The sequence below is a fragment of the Callorhinus ursinus genome, unplaced genomic scaffold (genome assembly GCF_003265705.2).
Source record: "Callorhinus ursinus isolate GAN/ISIS: 27379988/994484 unplaced genomic scaffold, GSC_fseal_2.0 scaffold8, whole genome shotgun sequence".
Taxonomy (NCBI): domain Eukaryota; kingdom Metazoa; phylum Chordata; class Mammalia; order Carnivora; family Otariidae; genus Callorhinus; species Callorhinus ursinus.
In genome coordinates this window covers 12,967,250-12,980,711 of record NW_027397070.1, presented here as the reverse complement: position 1 = coordinate 12,980,711, position 13,462 = coordinate 12,967,250, and the positions used below count along the sequence as shown (strand labels likewise).

The following is a 13,462-nucleotide window of genomic DNA, read 5'->3' as shown; positions in this document are numbered from 1 at the left end:
AAAGGAAAAGTAAACTTTAAAGACTGTTACTACATAACGTTTTCCCTTGACCTTTAATAATAAAATGTGTCTTTGAAAGAATGCATTAGCTTCAAGTTTAAGAGCAAAGAAATTTTAGACTTACAGTTACTTTCTAGTAATAGAAAGATGGATGGATGGATGAATAGGTGGGTGGGTGGGGAAGAAGGGAGAGAGAGATAAACACATTTTTCAGAAAGATTAGCAACTTGAGATAAAATCAACTCAGTTTTAGAACACTCTAAATATGGGCACCTGGGTGGCTCAGTTGGTTAACCATCTGCCTTCGGCTCAGGTCATGATCCCGGGGCTGTGGGATTGAGGCCCGCATCAGGCTCCCTGCTCTTTGGGGCACCTGCTTCTCCCTCTGCCTCTGTCTCTCATGAATAAATAAATAAAATCTTAAAAAAAAAAAAACCCAAATATAAGTTCTGTCACAGTATTTTGCCTCTGGTACCTTGTGAAAAACCTCATGACCAGAAATTCCCAATATATATAAAGAGTAAACATATTAGAATTCTTACATCATGTTCATTTTGTTTTAAACATGAAAAGTATTAAATAACAACTTTCTGTTTATACATCAAATACAGTTCCTGGTACATGGCAAGCATTAAAAATTACAGGTACAGGCTGCCCGTGAAGTCAGGGTCCATTCTGGTCCAATAAACTGGCCAGAGTGGGAAAGCCTATGGCATAGAAAGAACTTAGAGGGGGAAGTGGGAAAGGCCTGCACAGCCCAGTAACAGGGGGGAGATCTTGGTCAGCAGGGCACCAGAAAAAAAAAGAAAGTCAAAAGTAAGATGATAGCAGTGTGTCCAGCACAATACCAGAAAGGGGATACCCTCACCAGAGAACTGATGACTCTCACCAAAACAAATCTGATCACAAGGTTGTTTTCACACAGATTTTCCTAGAAGGAGAGAACTGACTTGAGGAGTCAGGTCTCCTTCTCAACTATACTTCCCAATTTAAATTATTAAACTGACACTTGACTGCCCCTTCAATCCCCTATGAGTTGGTCAGCCTAACTTCCCCAGAGCTGTCACCTTGAGGCATGTTACCAGTTTGCTAGGGCTGCTCTAACAAAATGCCACAGACTGGGAGGCTTAAACGACAGAAACTCATTTTCTCACAGTGCTGGGTATTAGAAGTCCAGGATCAAGGTGTTGGCAAGTTTGGTTTCTTCTTAGGTCTCTCTTCTTGGCTGGCAGGTAGTGACCTTGCCCTGTCCTCACACAGCCTCCTCGGTGGGCACCTGTCGGATGTCCAAATTTCCTCTTCTTTTGTCAGTCAGATTGGATTAGGGTCCACCCTAAAATGATCTCATTTTAACTAATCACCTCTCTAAAGACCCTATCTCCAAATACAGTCACATTCTGAGGTGCTGGGGGTAATGGCTTCACCAGATGAATTTGGTGAAAGGGGTGGAAGGCACAATTCAGCCCATTACAGGATATATAGATAAAGTTCAAGTTTCTGGGCCTGTGAAATAAAGGGCAAGACTGGGCCACAGTGTCCAATGGGGGAAACTGCCTCAGTTAATCCCTCCTGACCCAGCAGCCACAATTCCTGTAGTTCATCCATAAAGACAATATAAGGAACATGCATTTTTCCCTAACCCCATTCTAAACTTCCATGTTTTTTAAAAAAATATTTTAGATTTCCTTATCTTCAGCAATTAAAATAGTTTATATTCCAATTTGGCATGGGACTACATAAATCCTAACTAGTATATTCATCCTGCATCGACTTTTTTACCCTATAAATTCATTTTAGTTCAGTTTTAATGTACTGAACTTACTGGGTCCACAAACAAAATCTTCGAAATAACAGCCAATGTCCCTGTTTTTCTTTTCAAATAATTATCAGCGAGGTGTACACAGTTCTCTGAGTAGTGTTTGAGTTCTAAGTAACAATATGTATTTGAGAACAACCTGAGGAAGGCTGCAATGAAAAGTGCTCAGGCTACCAATGAGAGGGACAGAATGAGGAGTGTGCTCTTAATTTGCTAATAATTATTAGTAATGCACTGGATTAGTGATGGTTGGGGTGTTTTTTTAATGGAAAATGGCTGGAAGGGATGGGCTGATTATGAAATACTGGGAGCTGTGGGAGGAAAGGCCTACAAACTGATTCTAAAACAGAGACTGATTATAAACATGACAGCAGCGGCAGCAACTGATCATATCACACTTCACAGATTCTAACAATCCTCCTAAACCTTTTGACCAGAGTCTAATGGCAAACTGCCAATATTTAAATATAAAAATATTTATAAATGCATTTTATAGTACTTTATTTTATAGTACTCTATAGATGATTATAGTTGTATATGTTTTCAAAGTAAATGCACTAATCGTAGTTTTTAAAAATATTTTCTATATTTAGAATTTCAGAACATATGCGGTACATTTTTGTTAAAGTATAACATATATGTATATTTTAAAATTAAGTATAACTTGCCCATCTTGAATATCTAAATATACCTCAACAGAGGTTGAACTGTGATGTAGGGAAGCAGAAACATTTGTTTAACACTCCAACTCTCTGTACCTATTAATGTAAATTGGCTGAAATCATTCTTAGAAGTGGACACGTTATAAAGAACTTACCCACGAGTAATTCAAGACACTACAAATGACACTCAACACATCTTTTTATTATATACTAAATTTAAAAATACAAATCTTATTAAAAATGCTTATGAAACATTGTATACATAAGTACTGTCAAATACTATTAGATTATGACATTATGTACATTTGTTAAGGTTAATTAGAAACAGAACAAAGTATATAACTTTGCTGATAATGAATTTCAGAAGTCAAATATTTTAACATTTGGCAACTGTGAAGTAGTGATCTGCACAGGAAGATGTTTGCAGAGGTAAAATAGTAAGAAAACAAACGGAATAATGCAGATATTCCTGCCCTGTTAATAAGTAGCTCTCTTCCTCATCCTCTTCAGTCTCATTATAACAGAAATTAAAGTGCACAAGACCACCAGGAAAACTTGATTTGGTTGTACCCTAATATATACTACAGCCAATTGTGCTGCCATATTGAGGGTTTCAATTCTTTGTACTGTTCCTGAGGTTTTAGAAGTTAATTTTGCATGTGGCTAAGGGAAGAGAGGCCAATACTTTCTAAATTGCACCAAGTGGCCTTAAAGTGTAGAACCACCAAAGATAAAAATATTAATTTGGGAATAGACTCAAGAATATTATCCCTGTCTACTTTGCCCTAGGAATAAAATTAAGATAAGAACCTAGTTTTACCTCTGAAAAATGCTTACTAAAAATCTGTTTCAAAAGGTCAGACATGAACAGCAAGCACCACAATACTGTCAGTTACTATTCACCACTTATATACTGCATCATAAATACCAGGCATAAATACCTGACCTCTACAGGTTCACAAGAAATACAGGTAGAAGCATGTTATTACTTGACACTAATTTTACTAATTAAGTATAATTTGTAAAAATAGGTCACCACCATACAATCAAGGAAGAGGAGAAGAAAAGCTCCTAGTCTACAAAAGTGCTCCCTTTAGCTTTCAAACCCAATAGCTTCATTTTGGGTAAAACAAGATTGTAAAGAAAGGTCATCAGTTCTAAATAAGCTGATGATGCCATATATACATACTCACGTATATATGTTTAAATTTCAATTCTGATTTAACACAATGTACTAGTACAAACCATTTATAGGAAACATTTTATCAGGCTTATTTACAAACACAATGAGTGACAAAGATATGGAAAAATCAAAGAAATTGTAGACAAATATAGCCATTTAGCAACATAGTTCACTAAAGATAAAACAGATTTGCATAATGTTTTTAAAAAACAAAGAAAAAAATTTAGTAAGAAACCCCTACCATATATATATACCTATTGGTCATTGGACCTAAAAGGCAAATAAATGTAATGATCATGATTAAGTTTTTATTACTATCTCATTGACATATCAATATGAGGTTTACTTAAGAGTACTACCTACAAATACAGTCTCATGATTTGATGAGAATATTAAGTTATTGAATACATTTTTAACTCCCATGGCACATCACACTTGATAACACTAATAAGGTAGCTTTAGATAACACTTAAATCATGATTATGAATGTTTAATTGAATATTTTCCTTTCTGTAGCTGTGAAATGTAAAGCTTAGATTTGCTTCCATCAGGCCTCTTAAACCAAACTTCATCATGGTTAATTGTTGTAATTACAGCACTAAAAAGGGGGGGGAAAAAGGAATGAATGAATGAATTGCAATACGCCTCCACCACTCATTTTAGAGTACTAGCCATAAAACCAAAATAGCTGGACTGCAAGAGTAGATTCAGATATATAATTGTCATTTACCACAATGCTGCACTATCAGCAGGGCATATTGTCAAAAACATCACATTCAGCAACACTTAAGAGACAATCTTTCTTTCCTTAATAGAACTGGTCATATTTACTATAAGAACTATTAAATGCATATCGTTCCACTACATCCCCAGCCCAACCCACCCCCCAAAAACACACAGTGGAGCTAAAAACACTAATTATATAGTATTACACCTCCAATTTATATCAGCCCAGGCAGTAGGAAATCTTTGATTGTTTTAAATTTTTTTCAAATGCTTTATTTTTTCAGAGTATCCACTTACTTTAAGTTTTTATTTAAATTCTAGTTAGTTAACATATAGTGTAATACTGGTTTCAGGAGCGTAGGAAATCTTAAAAATACCAATCCCTAATTCCCAGTGTCAAAACATCTGTAGGTACTTGTATGGATTCTTTTTTTGACACTACTTATCTTTATGTAGGAATATTTTTAAAAACAGATTTGTGTTTAATACTCTTATAGTATTTCATCTCTTTTTAAATCACATTTATGCTAAGTAGTCAGTAAAATGTCTTAAAAGTAGTAAGATAAAACAAAGAATCTAGGGGTATCACATAGAACCTAGTAATTAGCTCAGTGCGCTTCTATGAGGAAAGTTATTATACACAATGCTCCTACTATCCTAAAACTTTACAGATGAAATTACAGTCCAAGTAAAACCACTATATTTGGAAAATGAGTATTCTTCCCTAAATATAAACACTGCATTTACCAGTCATACCTAGAAAAAGATACTTTCTTACTATAGAATGTTACCACTCTTGAGAATTAAATCCTAAACTACTGAAGGAACAAAAGCAGTGATTAGCATTAATATTTTCCAAAAGCTACAACCAGATAAAACTTGGAAGGCTATCAGGGTGCCTGGCTGGCTCAGTCAGTGGAGCATGTGACTCTTGATCTCGGGGCTGTGGATTTGAGCCCAATACTGCGTGTAGAGATTACTTAAAAAAATAAAATCTTAAAAAAAAAAAAACCAGAAAAACTTAGAAGGCTGTATAATTATCGAAACGTTTAAGCTTAGACAGATTGAGTCTTTTAAAAGGCAGCTTTCAGTTTTCAAGTTACACTCTAATTACTGTGACTCTTAAGGCTTTCCTTAATTTTCCATTCTTTTCCTACTCTAATTGATACATATTCTTTGTATCCAAAATACTGTAACACAACCAAAAAAGTTAACGATTAATATATCTACCCAAAACTCATAACAGATGGTTTAAAGATCATAATATTAAAATCCTAACAATTCATCTACTTTAAGAACTAACAAATAGGACCACTTACCTGGGCTAAATAATTCCAACATTTCCTCTTGTGTTAATGCTTGTGCTCAAGAACTTAATATGTGATGTAGGTCTATAAATATTAACACTGGTGAACACACATGCTAATCAAATCATATGCCAAGAGAAAAGAAGGATCCATAGGCAATTAATGGTGCATTATGAATGTACTACAGAGGGGGCAAATATTTATTGACAATAATGTTGTAAATACTGAACAATGCTGAAGTGATAATTTTTACCTTGTAGGACATTCATCTTTTTTATCAATACATATTGTTTGTCCACGTATATACCATTCACCATCATAGTATAATCTTCCTTCTTCGGATCTAGCACTGTGCAGATGTTTTTCCAGTTTCACAGGTGCTAAAGGGATCAGTTCAAAAACTGTTATATTAATAAGACATTGTCAGAAAAACAAAAGTGCAGAACATTAAGCAGTAACACCAATCCATGCATATAGGTGAAAAAACACGAAAAATATTTCTTAGATAACAACTATAAATCTAATAGAAATAAGAGAGGGGCGCATGGGTGGCTCAGTCGGTTAAGCGACTGCCTTCAGCTCAGGTCATGATCCCAGAGTCCCAGGATCGAGCCCCGCATCGGGCTCCTTGCTCAGTGGGGAGCCTGCTTCTCTCTCTGATGCTCCCCGCTCTTATGCTCTCTTTCTCACTCTCTCTCAAACAAATAAATAAAATCTTTAAAAAAAAAAAAGAATTTAATTTCTTATATAATTAAGTTTTTAATATAATGACAAAATAAAGCTGTACAATGTACAATAAATCATCAGTTAACTAGACAAGTGCCAGAAGGGGAAGAAGGTGCATTATCAGTTACTAGTGCCAATTTTAAGTAGGATTTTAAAACATTGTAATTCCAGGAGTAGTGCTCACTGATGAAATGAAACCACTGACAGGGGCGCTGTTTGGTATGTGGATGACTTAGCCCTGATTCAACCAGTCTCCATAGAGAAGATTCCCGAACTTAGATTAAATGACTTACGTTCTGTTTTCACTCTGTGTGGACCCAGTGTAGCCATTGCCTTAATTAAAAAAAGAAGAAAGACACTGAGTTTATAGACTGAAAGTACATTGTGGGATCTATTTAATGTCTACAACCCTACTGACGACCTCAGTAGCTAACAGTGAAATACAATCTTCAGCTGCTCTAATAAATTTTAATGTCTAAGACCATAAGGAATATAAAGAATAACCATTCCGCCTAAAGGTGTTATCAATACCTGAATTCATCTCTTGCAACTAAGAAGTTTCTGAAAACGGAAAAATTTAATACAAAAAATAAGTCTCCACTTTCAAACAAGCACAGAAAATCCTATAATTCTTGAATGTTTAATGAGAGAATGCAAGACATACGAGTTCAAATATTCACTTTCATTCATTCAACAAATATTTATTGAGTGCCCTCAGAAAGCCAGGACTGGGCTAAGGACTAAGCACAGAAAGATTATATATTATTACTTTTGTATAATAATAATTATTATTATTACCCTAAATAAATGCTTTTCTGGACTTTTGCATAAATTATTTATTACATTATTACAGGAAAAAATACAAATTGCTGACATGTCTCTCAAAGTATTCTTGCAATCCACAGTTATCTGTATTAGCATTAACTGCCACAGAGAGAATGTTGTAAAGTAAGGCATATTAACAATAATCGTATTTTGATCTATTAGTGAAAAACCACAGAATCTTACAAAGTAAGATTCCATTGCTCTTTAATCATACCTTCCTAATTGTTGTCCAGTCTTCAAGAATATCAAGATCTTGTAGCATATAAACTATATATGGACGTGGAAAAGTCAAGGTCAATTTAGCTGTAAGAATTTCACACTTTGAATTTTATTTCCAAACTTCTGTTTTTCAGAGAATTGGAACACTGATTTGTGGACATAATCCTTTGGCATGCTGAATTCTGACTTCAAATTATTCTCCAAAAAACTCAGTACCAGGATAAATACATTTCAGTACTTCAGATGCTATAACCATATTCTCTTAATTCTAAGATATCACTGATTATAAGATATACCACCAACGTAATCACTGTTTTGAGGTGGGGATGGGAAAAGACAGGGGTAAAGGAGGAGGGTCCCACAGGGAACACCACAGGGAACACCAAGACTGAAAGCACATACTAAGTTAAAGACACTCCAGTTTTGGAGGCTCATGGGTGGCTCAGTCCATTAAGTATTTGACTCTCTTGATTTTGGCTCAGGTCATGATGACAGGGTCGTGAGATTGAGCTCTGCACAGGGCTCCGCGCTGGGCATGGAGCCTGCTTATGATTCTCTCTCTCCCTCTCCCTCTCCCTCTGCTGCTTCTCTCTCTCTCTCTCTCTCAAAAAAGCAAACAAAAAATGTAAAATAAAAACCTCAGGAACATTGAAAAGTGTTAAAAAATATACATGTGAATTAATCATGCTATATTCACATCAAAGCCTTTGTGAGCTACAAAGCCATATTTTCAAAGTTGAGATCATGACTAAATTTCTACTCCTTCCCTACCCCTTTTGATCTAAACTATATTCTTCTGCCTCAGTTTTGTAAATCATCTTTTGCCTATTACAGGATCATATAAATAAAGTCAATGTATACTAATAAAAATTACAAAGACAGGCACAATGCAAAAATGTATACCAAGGCAAAAAAAAATTTAGAAAAGGATATCTGAAACAACAACTGGCTTCTTTTTGTCAGGACTGAAAGGATCCTTCCTCTTTTTTCTTGACTGAAGCTCATCATTCCACAGCTCTGGCAAGTAAATAAAAATTAAGTATTAGCTGATTTCTGGAGATCAAAGTAAGGGAAAAGGCTTTGTAATTTCATGGTAGCAAAATTTCATTGGAAGCTATGTATATACACATATGACTATATAATTTCATGAGCAGCTCTATATTCATAAAATTTCCTGTGCCTTTATTAAAGTAAAAATCAACTTGGCATTTACTGACTACTAACTGATGAACGTATGTCAGGTACTTTGTTAAATACACACTGCGTGCATTATGTCATCCTCAAAGCTATCCCTGAGGTAGTGTTCCTATTATTTCCATTTTACAGATGAGGAGACTGATTTAGAAAAGCTAAAGTGACTGTTCACAGTCACCCAAGCAGTAGGGCCTGGGGCAGTGGTGTGACAAGTTCAGCGTTTCTGACCCCACTGTGCCTATTCTACACCGGAGAAATAAAATCTCTGAGGGGAAAAGCAATGTACACGCAAGACCTGGAGAGTAACCCAGTATATCTTCAACCCAGTGTAGAAAGCCTTTCCATAATACCCCTGAAAAGGTAATTTCAACCTTGGACTGATGTAATTATTAATGAGTTTTTCCTTTTTCTGAGACAAAAATCTACCTCCCTGTAATTTCCGGTTTGTGTGATACCAAAAAGAAAAGGTTTTTATTCCTTCTTCCACCTGATCTTTCAAGACTTAAAGAGAAGAACATATACTGTAGTTGTCTTCCAGTACTATTCTTATATTATAAAGATATTCTTGCTGTTCTTATAGTATACCATTCTTACTCCTGTAGCTGCTGTCATACTTCTCTTTTGTCCCTTTTCACGCATTCCCTTTGCTATGTCTTTCTGAAATGTGAATGCAAATCAAAGCAACAATCACAAGCCTGTCAAATTCTTTAGAAGTCTCCCCCTTTCTCATTAGGACACTTCATTTACATAACATTTGTGTCAGGAGACTCGGATATGATGAGACACTACAGCAAAGCCCAGGTTCAGTGTCACCTAAAGTAACCGTCCCCAGCACGCCATCCCCATTACCTGAGGTAATATCAATGCTGTGCCTGTCCTCCTCAAGTCTTCTTATCTTCTCCTCCAGCTCACTCTGGACTGTATCATACAACAAAAGCTTTTCACTCTGCGGAAAAAAAAAAAAAAGATTATGCATAAGTGGAAATAAAAAATCGGTCTTAACTATGAGTACTAAATCACTTGCTCTTAAAGTACTTTAATACATGATGCTTTTGTCTGCTAACTTAAAATTTTTTAAGATAAAATGCCAAAAACATGAAAGAAATAAAACTAGAAAATACAGAATCTAAGTACAGATTTAAATACATGCAATGAAATTGTTTAATGACATCTAAATTTATATGTGATATGAGGGTAAATGTTTACATACAATTCACAGTAAGCGCCAATGGCCCCTTTTATATATAAGCAGGTCCTACCTGTCACTATAATAGAGAACCTGTACTATAAAGTAGATCATTATAAAATGGTTCATGTTTTCTCATCGCAACAATAATTGAGCCTTTATTCCTAATATCTCAATATCATACAAAATAGACTACTATATCGCAGAGAGGGATTCAAGTATGAATTCTGTAATCCTTTTAAATCTAATGAGAGTCAAAATCATAAAACTACAGACTATATCCAGATCTCTCAACAAAACTATAGAAAGACTGAGGGACTTGCTAAAAGAGACTATTTACTACTAGCAAATCAGACTAGAACCCAGGTCTACTAGTTCTAGCCCCTTGTTCTTTTAATTAGAAAACATTATATCCCTTATTTTCAAAGGGATAAAATATACATAAGTATAATACCTAGATTTGTTATATAAAAAGCTTATGACAGATTCCCAGCCCACCCACCACACCCTTACTCTAGTGAGGAAAGGCTACTAATACATAGTTAGATGTGACTGTCGCCTCATAGAGACTACTGGAATACAGTTAGATAGGATTTCTAGTGGAAGGCACAGGCCACACCCATTTGGCAGCACTCCCAGTGTAAATCATGAAATCCTCTCTTCCAGATGTGAAATTTAGAGTCTACACATGCTTGAAGGTTCTCCTGAGTGGTAGAGAGAAGATGGCTTTTGTCAATTTGAGGCAAGCCAGGAGCTTGAGAAAGTAAAGCTGAAGACTAAAACTCGATCTCATATGGAAAATCATCTCCTTGCTTGCTACCCTCTATGTTTATTTCTTTTTACTTGTTCCCCTACCTTTGGTAAAGCCTTATGAAATATTCCAGTCTTATCTACATTGTGCTACAAGCACTGGGAAACATTATATATCAGAGGAAAAGGGAGAGCAGACCCCAGCCATGGTCAAGATAGTGTGACAGCTATAAACAGATCAGATTCTCCAACCAAAGATGACTCCTAATGCAGAGTGGAAGTGATAAAGCTTTTGTTTTTAAGATTATGAAGATTTAACTGCTGCAGTCTCTTTCGTTTCTATTGATAAAATTGCCCTAGGTCAAGCAAAAATTCTAAAATAAGTCCACTAATCATTCTTTATAATTAAAACAAAACAAAACAAAACACAATGATCCTGAAATATTTAAAGCTTTGAAGACACCTCTGAAGATATTAAAAGTATAAAGGGTACAGATAGAAGTGACCTTGAATCTATTCACAGTCTCATTTCTTTGTCCTTCTCTCTCTTACCCTCAGCCCCGTAAGATCCTCAAAAACCTTTCCTGAGTAGGAAAGACAGTCATTAACACAGGAGCTAGAGGACACCTGGAAAAGAAATGGGCATCCAAACTCCCTTGCTTAGGTGCTGTAGAGGCTTCTTTGTTCAATAGGTAATTCAGCTTTTTTAAAGTACTTACTATAATTATATACTTGGCTTCAAAATCCCATACCCCTCCAATCTCCACACCGACACTTACTCCTTTGAATGTGGATAGGAGTTAGTGACTCACTTCTAATGGACAGAATGTGGCAGAAATCTAGGTCATAAAAAACATCGTCGCTTCCATCCTGCTCTCTTGGATCACTCACTCTGAGAGATGCAGTCACTGGGTCCTGGGGACCCTCAGGCAGCATCTGGAGAGGCCCATAGAACTAAGGCTTCCAACCAACAACCAGCAAAAACTTGCCAGCCTTGTGAGTGAGTCACCTTGGAAGCAGATCCTCCAGCCCCCAGTCAAGCCTTCAGATAACCGCTTCGGCTGGCTGACCTCACTGCAACTTTATGGGACTCCCTGAGCCAGAACCAACCAGCTAAGTTGCTCCCAAATTCCTGACTACAGAGACTGCAAAATAATAAACTTTATTGTTGTTTTAAGTCACTAAGTTTTGGAGTAATTTATTACAAAGCAACAGATGACCAATACAAGAGCTCTCAACAAGCTTATTTCTATACACCTTTTCCCAAGAAGCTACTCTACCCAACTGAAAATGAGAACAAGATCTAGTGGAAAAGACGTAAAGGGAACTTCTTAGAGTGATGGTAAAAAGACACCCAGGAAGACAGCGATGCAGCCGGCCTAGAAAGCATGTGAAGGAGGGCACAGGATGGAGCAGGACAGGGGATTCTAGGGAAACAGGCGATGCTCCCTGGGGATTATCTGATGCATCTGATCACATGGAAAACAGCATTAGGGAGCTTTCATAAATCTGCTGGAGTCCCTGAGAAGAAATGACAAAACTAAGAATAAATGAAGTAATTATTAATTCCGAGGCTACAAACAGATTTGTATAAAAAGGGAAGTTTGAGTGTAGTTTAACTCTTGGCTCAGTAAACAATATTTATAGCTACAACGAAAACAAAAATTGAGACATAAAGTATTAGAAGAATGGGATGAGGGAAACTATTACGGAATCTTCAGCTTTCAAAACAGGAAACCAATAGATAATATCTAAAACTCATATTATTTAGAAATATGAGGGCAAATTCCAGAAGCAGTAACTACAAGAGTTAGATCGTTGCTGCTGGAATGTAGAATTTAGAGATGGGAGAGGGGACTGCTATGTTTCATTATAAGCCAGTGCCTTCGGAAATATGTACGCACATTACCTGCTAAAAGCAAATGTTTAAGAGTATTTAGAACTGTAGGGAAATCCTCACGAAATGGTAATCGTAAAACAGGATACAAAATAGTACGTATAGTTATACCAGCTATGTGAAAAACAATTATACAAACATGCACATACTTATTAACAAATGTCCACTGCTTGGTAGATTATAGTTCATTGTATTTACTTCTTTAGACTTACTTCTCAAGTTTTCTCAATACTTATTAATGTTATAATCAGAAAAAAATATAAATGGATAGATAACCAAGATCAGAGCCCTGAAGAGCCTCAATTTTCTCAAGAACTGGAATCCTAACCCTGAGCCCTCAGGGCCTGAGACCTTGCTACCACCTGCTGTCAGTCTTAACACTCATCTCCAGCTCTGTGGGGAGGCTTAAATGAGATAACCTAAATAAAGCATCACCACCTGTCCCAGTGTCTGGCACACTGTGTATTCTATAAATGTGATTTCCTTCCTTAATTTGACACAAACCATCTGCTGCCTCAATTGCCTCTGTGGTTTGCTGGCATACTCTCTGTACGCATACCCATGTGAACATGTCTTCTAGTCTCTGGTCCTGGCCCCTCTTTCTATCTGCTGCTAATCAAACTTACTTTGACAACTGGCAGTGTGTCTCCCTTCTTCCCACTTCCCCTGCCTCTCAGTTATTTCTATATGAGCTAAATGTAGAACTAAGTAATAAGCAGATAAAAAGCCCTGAATAACAAAGTTTCAGATTTAATGGTAAATTTCATGAATGACCAGAAAGATCAAAGGATTTCAATCTTGGTTCTGCTGTTCCTTAAACGTGTGACCCTAAGCAAATTACTTAAGCTCTCTGAGCCCCTCAGTTAACCCATTCATAAAATCAAGATAATTCCTATTTCATAAGGCTGTGGTAGGATTAAAATGAGAATGAATATAAAATAGATAACACTCTAAATGTAAGTTTCCTTCCA

General features: G+C 36.2%; 1 protein-coding gene across 12 annotated transcripts in view; it reads right to left on the bottom strand.

Annotated features, from left to right (window-relative positions):
* Positions 1-13,462, bottom strand: part of BRMS1L (BRMS1 like transcriptional repressor) — a 184,353-nt gene that overhangs the window by 151,054 nt on the left and 19,837 nt on the right. For 9 of the 12 annotated variants that reach the window (XR_012378957.1, XR_012378956.1, XR_012378958.1 and 6 more), the window contains 5 exons: positions 9,508-9,604; positions 8,398-8,481; positions 7,460-7,524; positions 6,714-6,753; positions 5,948-6,095 (listed from right to left, as the gene is read on the bottom strand). Coding sequence is in view for 7 of the 12 variants with exons in the window: in XM_073895086.1 (XP_073751187.1) it covers positions 5,948-6,095; positions 6,714-6,753; positions 7,460-7,524; positions 8,398-8,481; positions 9,508-9,604 (434 nt within the window). In the remaining 5 variants the exon portion in view is untranslated. Of the gene's footprint in view, positions 1-2,524; positions 4,260-5,947; positions 6,096-6,713; positions 6,754-7,459; positions 7,525-8,397; positions 8,482-9,507; positions 9,605-13,462 lie in introns of those variants that run through there. The other 3 variants (XM_073895090.1, XM_025870158.2, XM_073895087.1) reach the window with 3 other exon arrangements.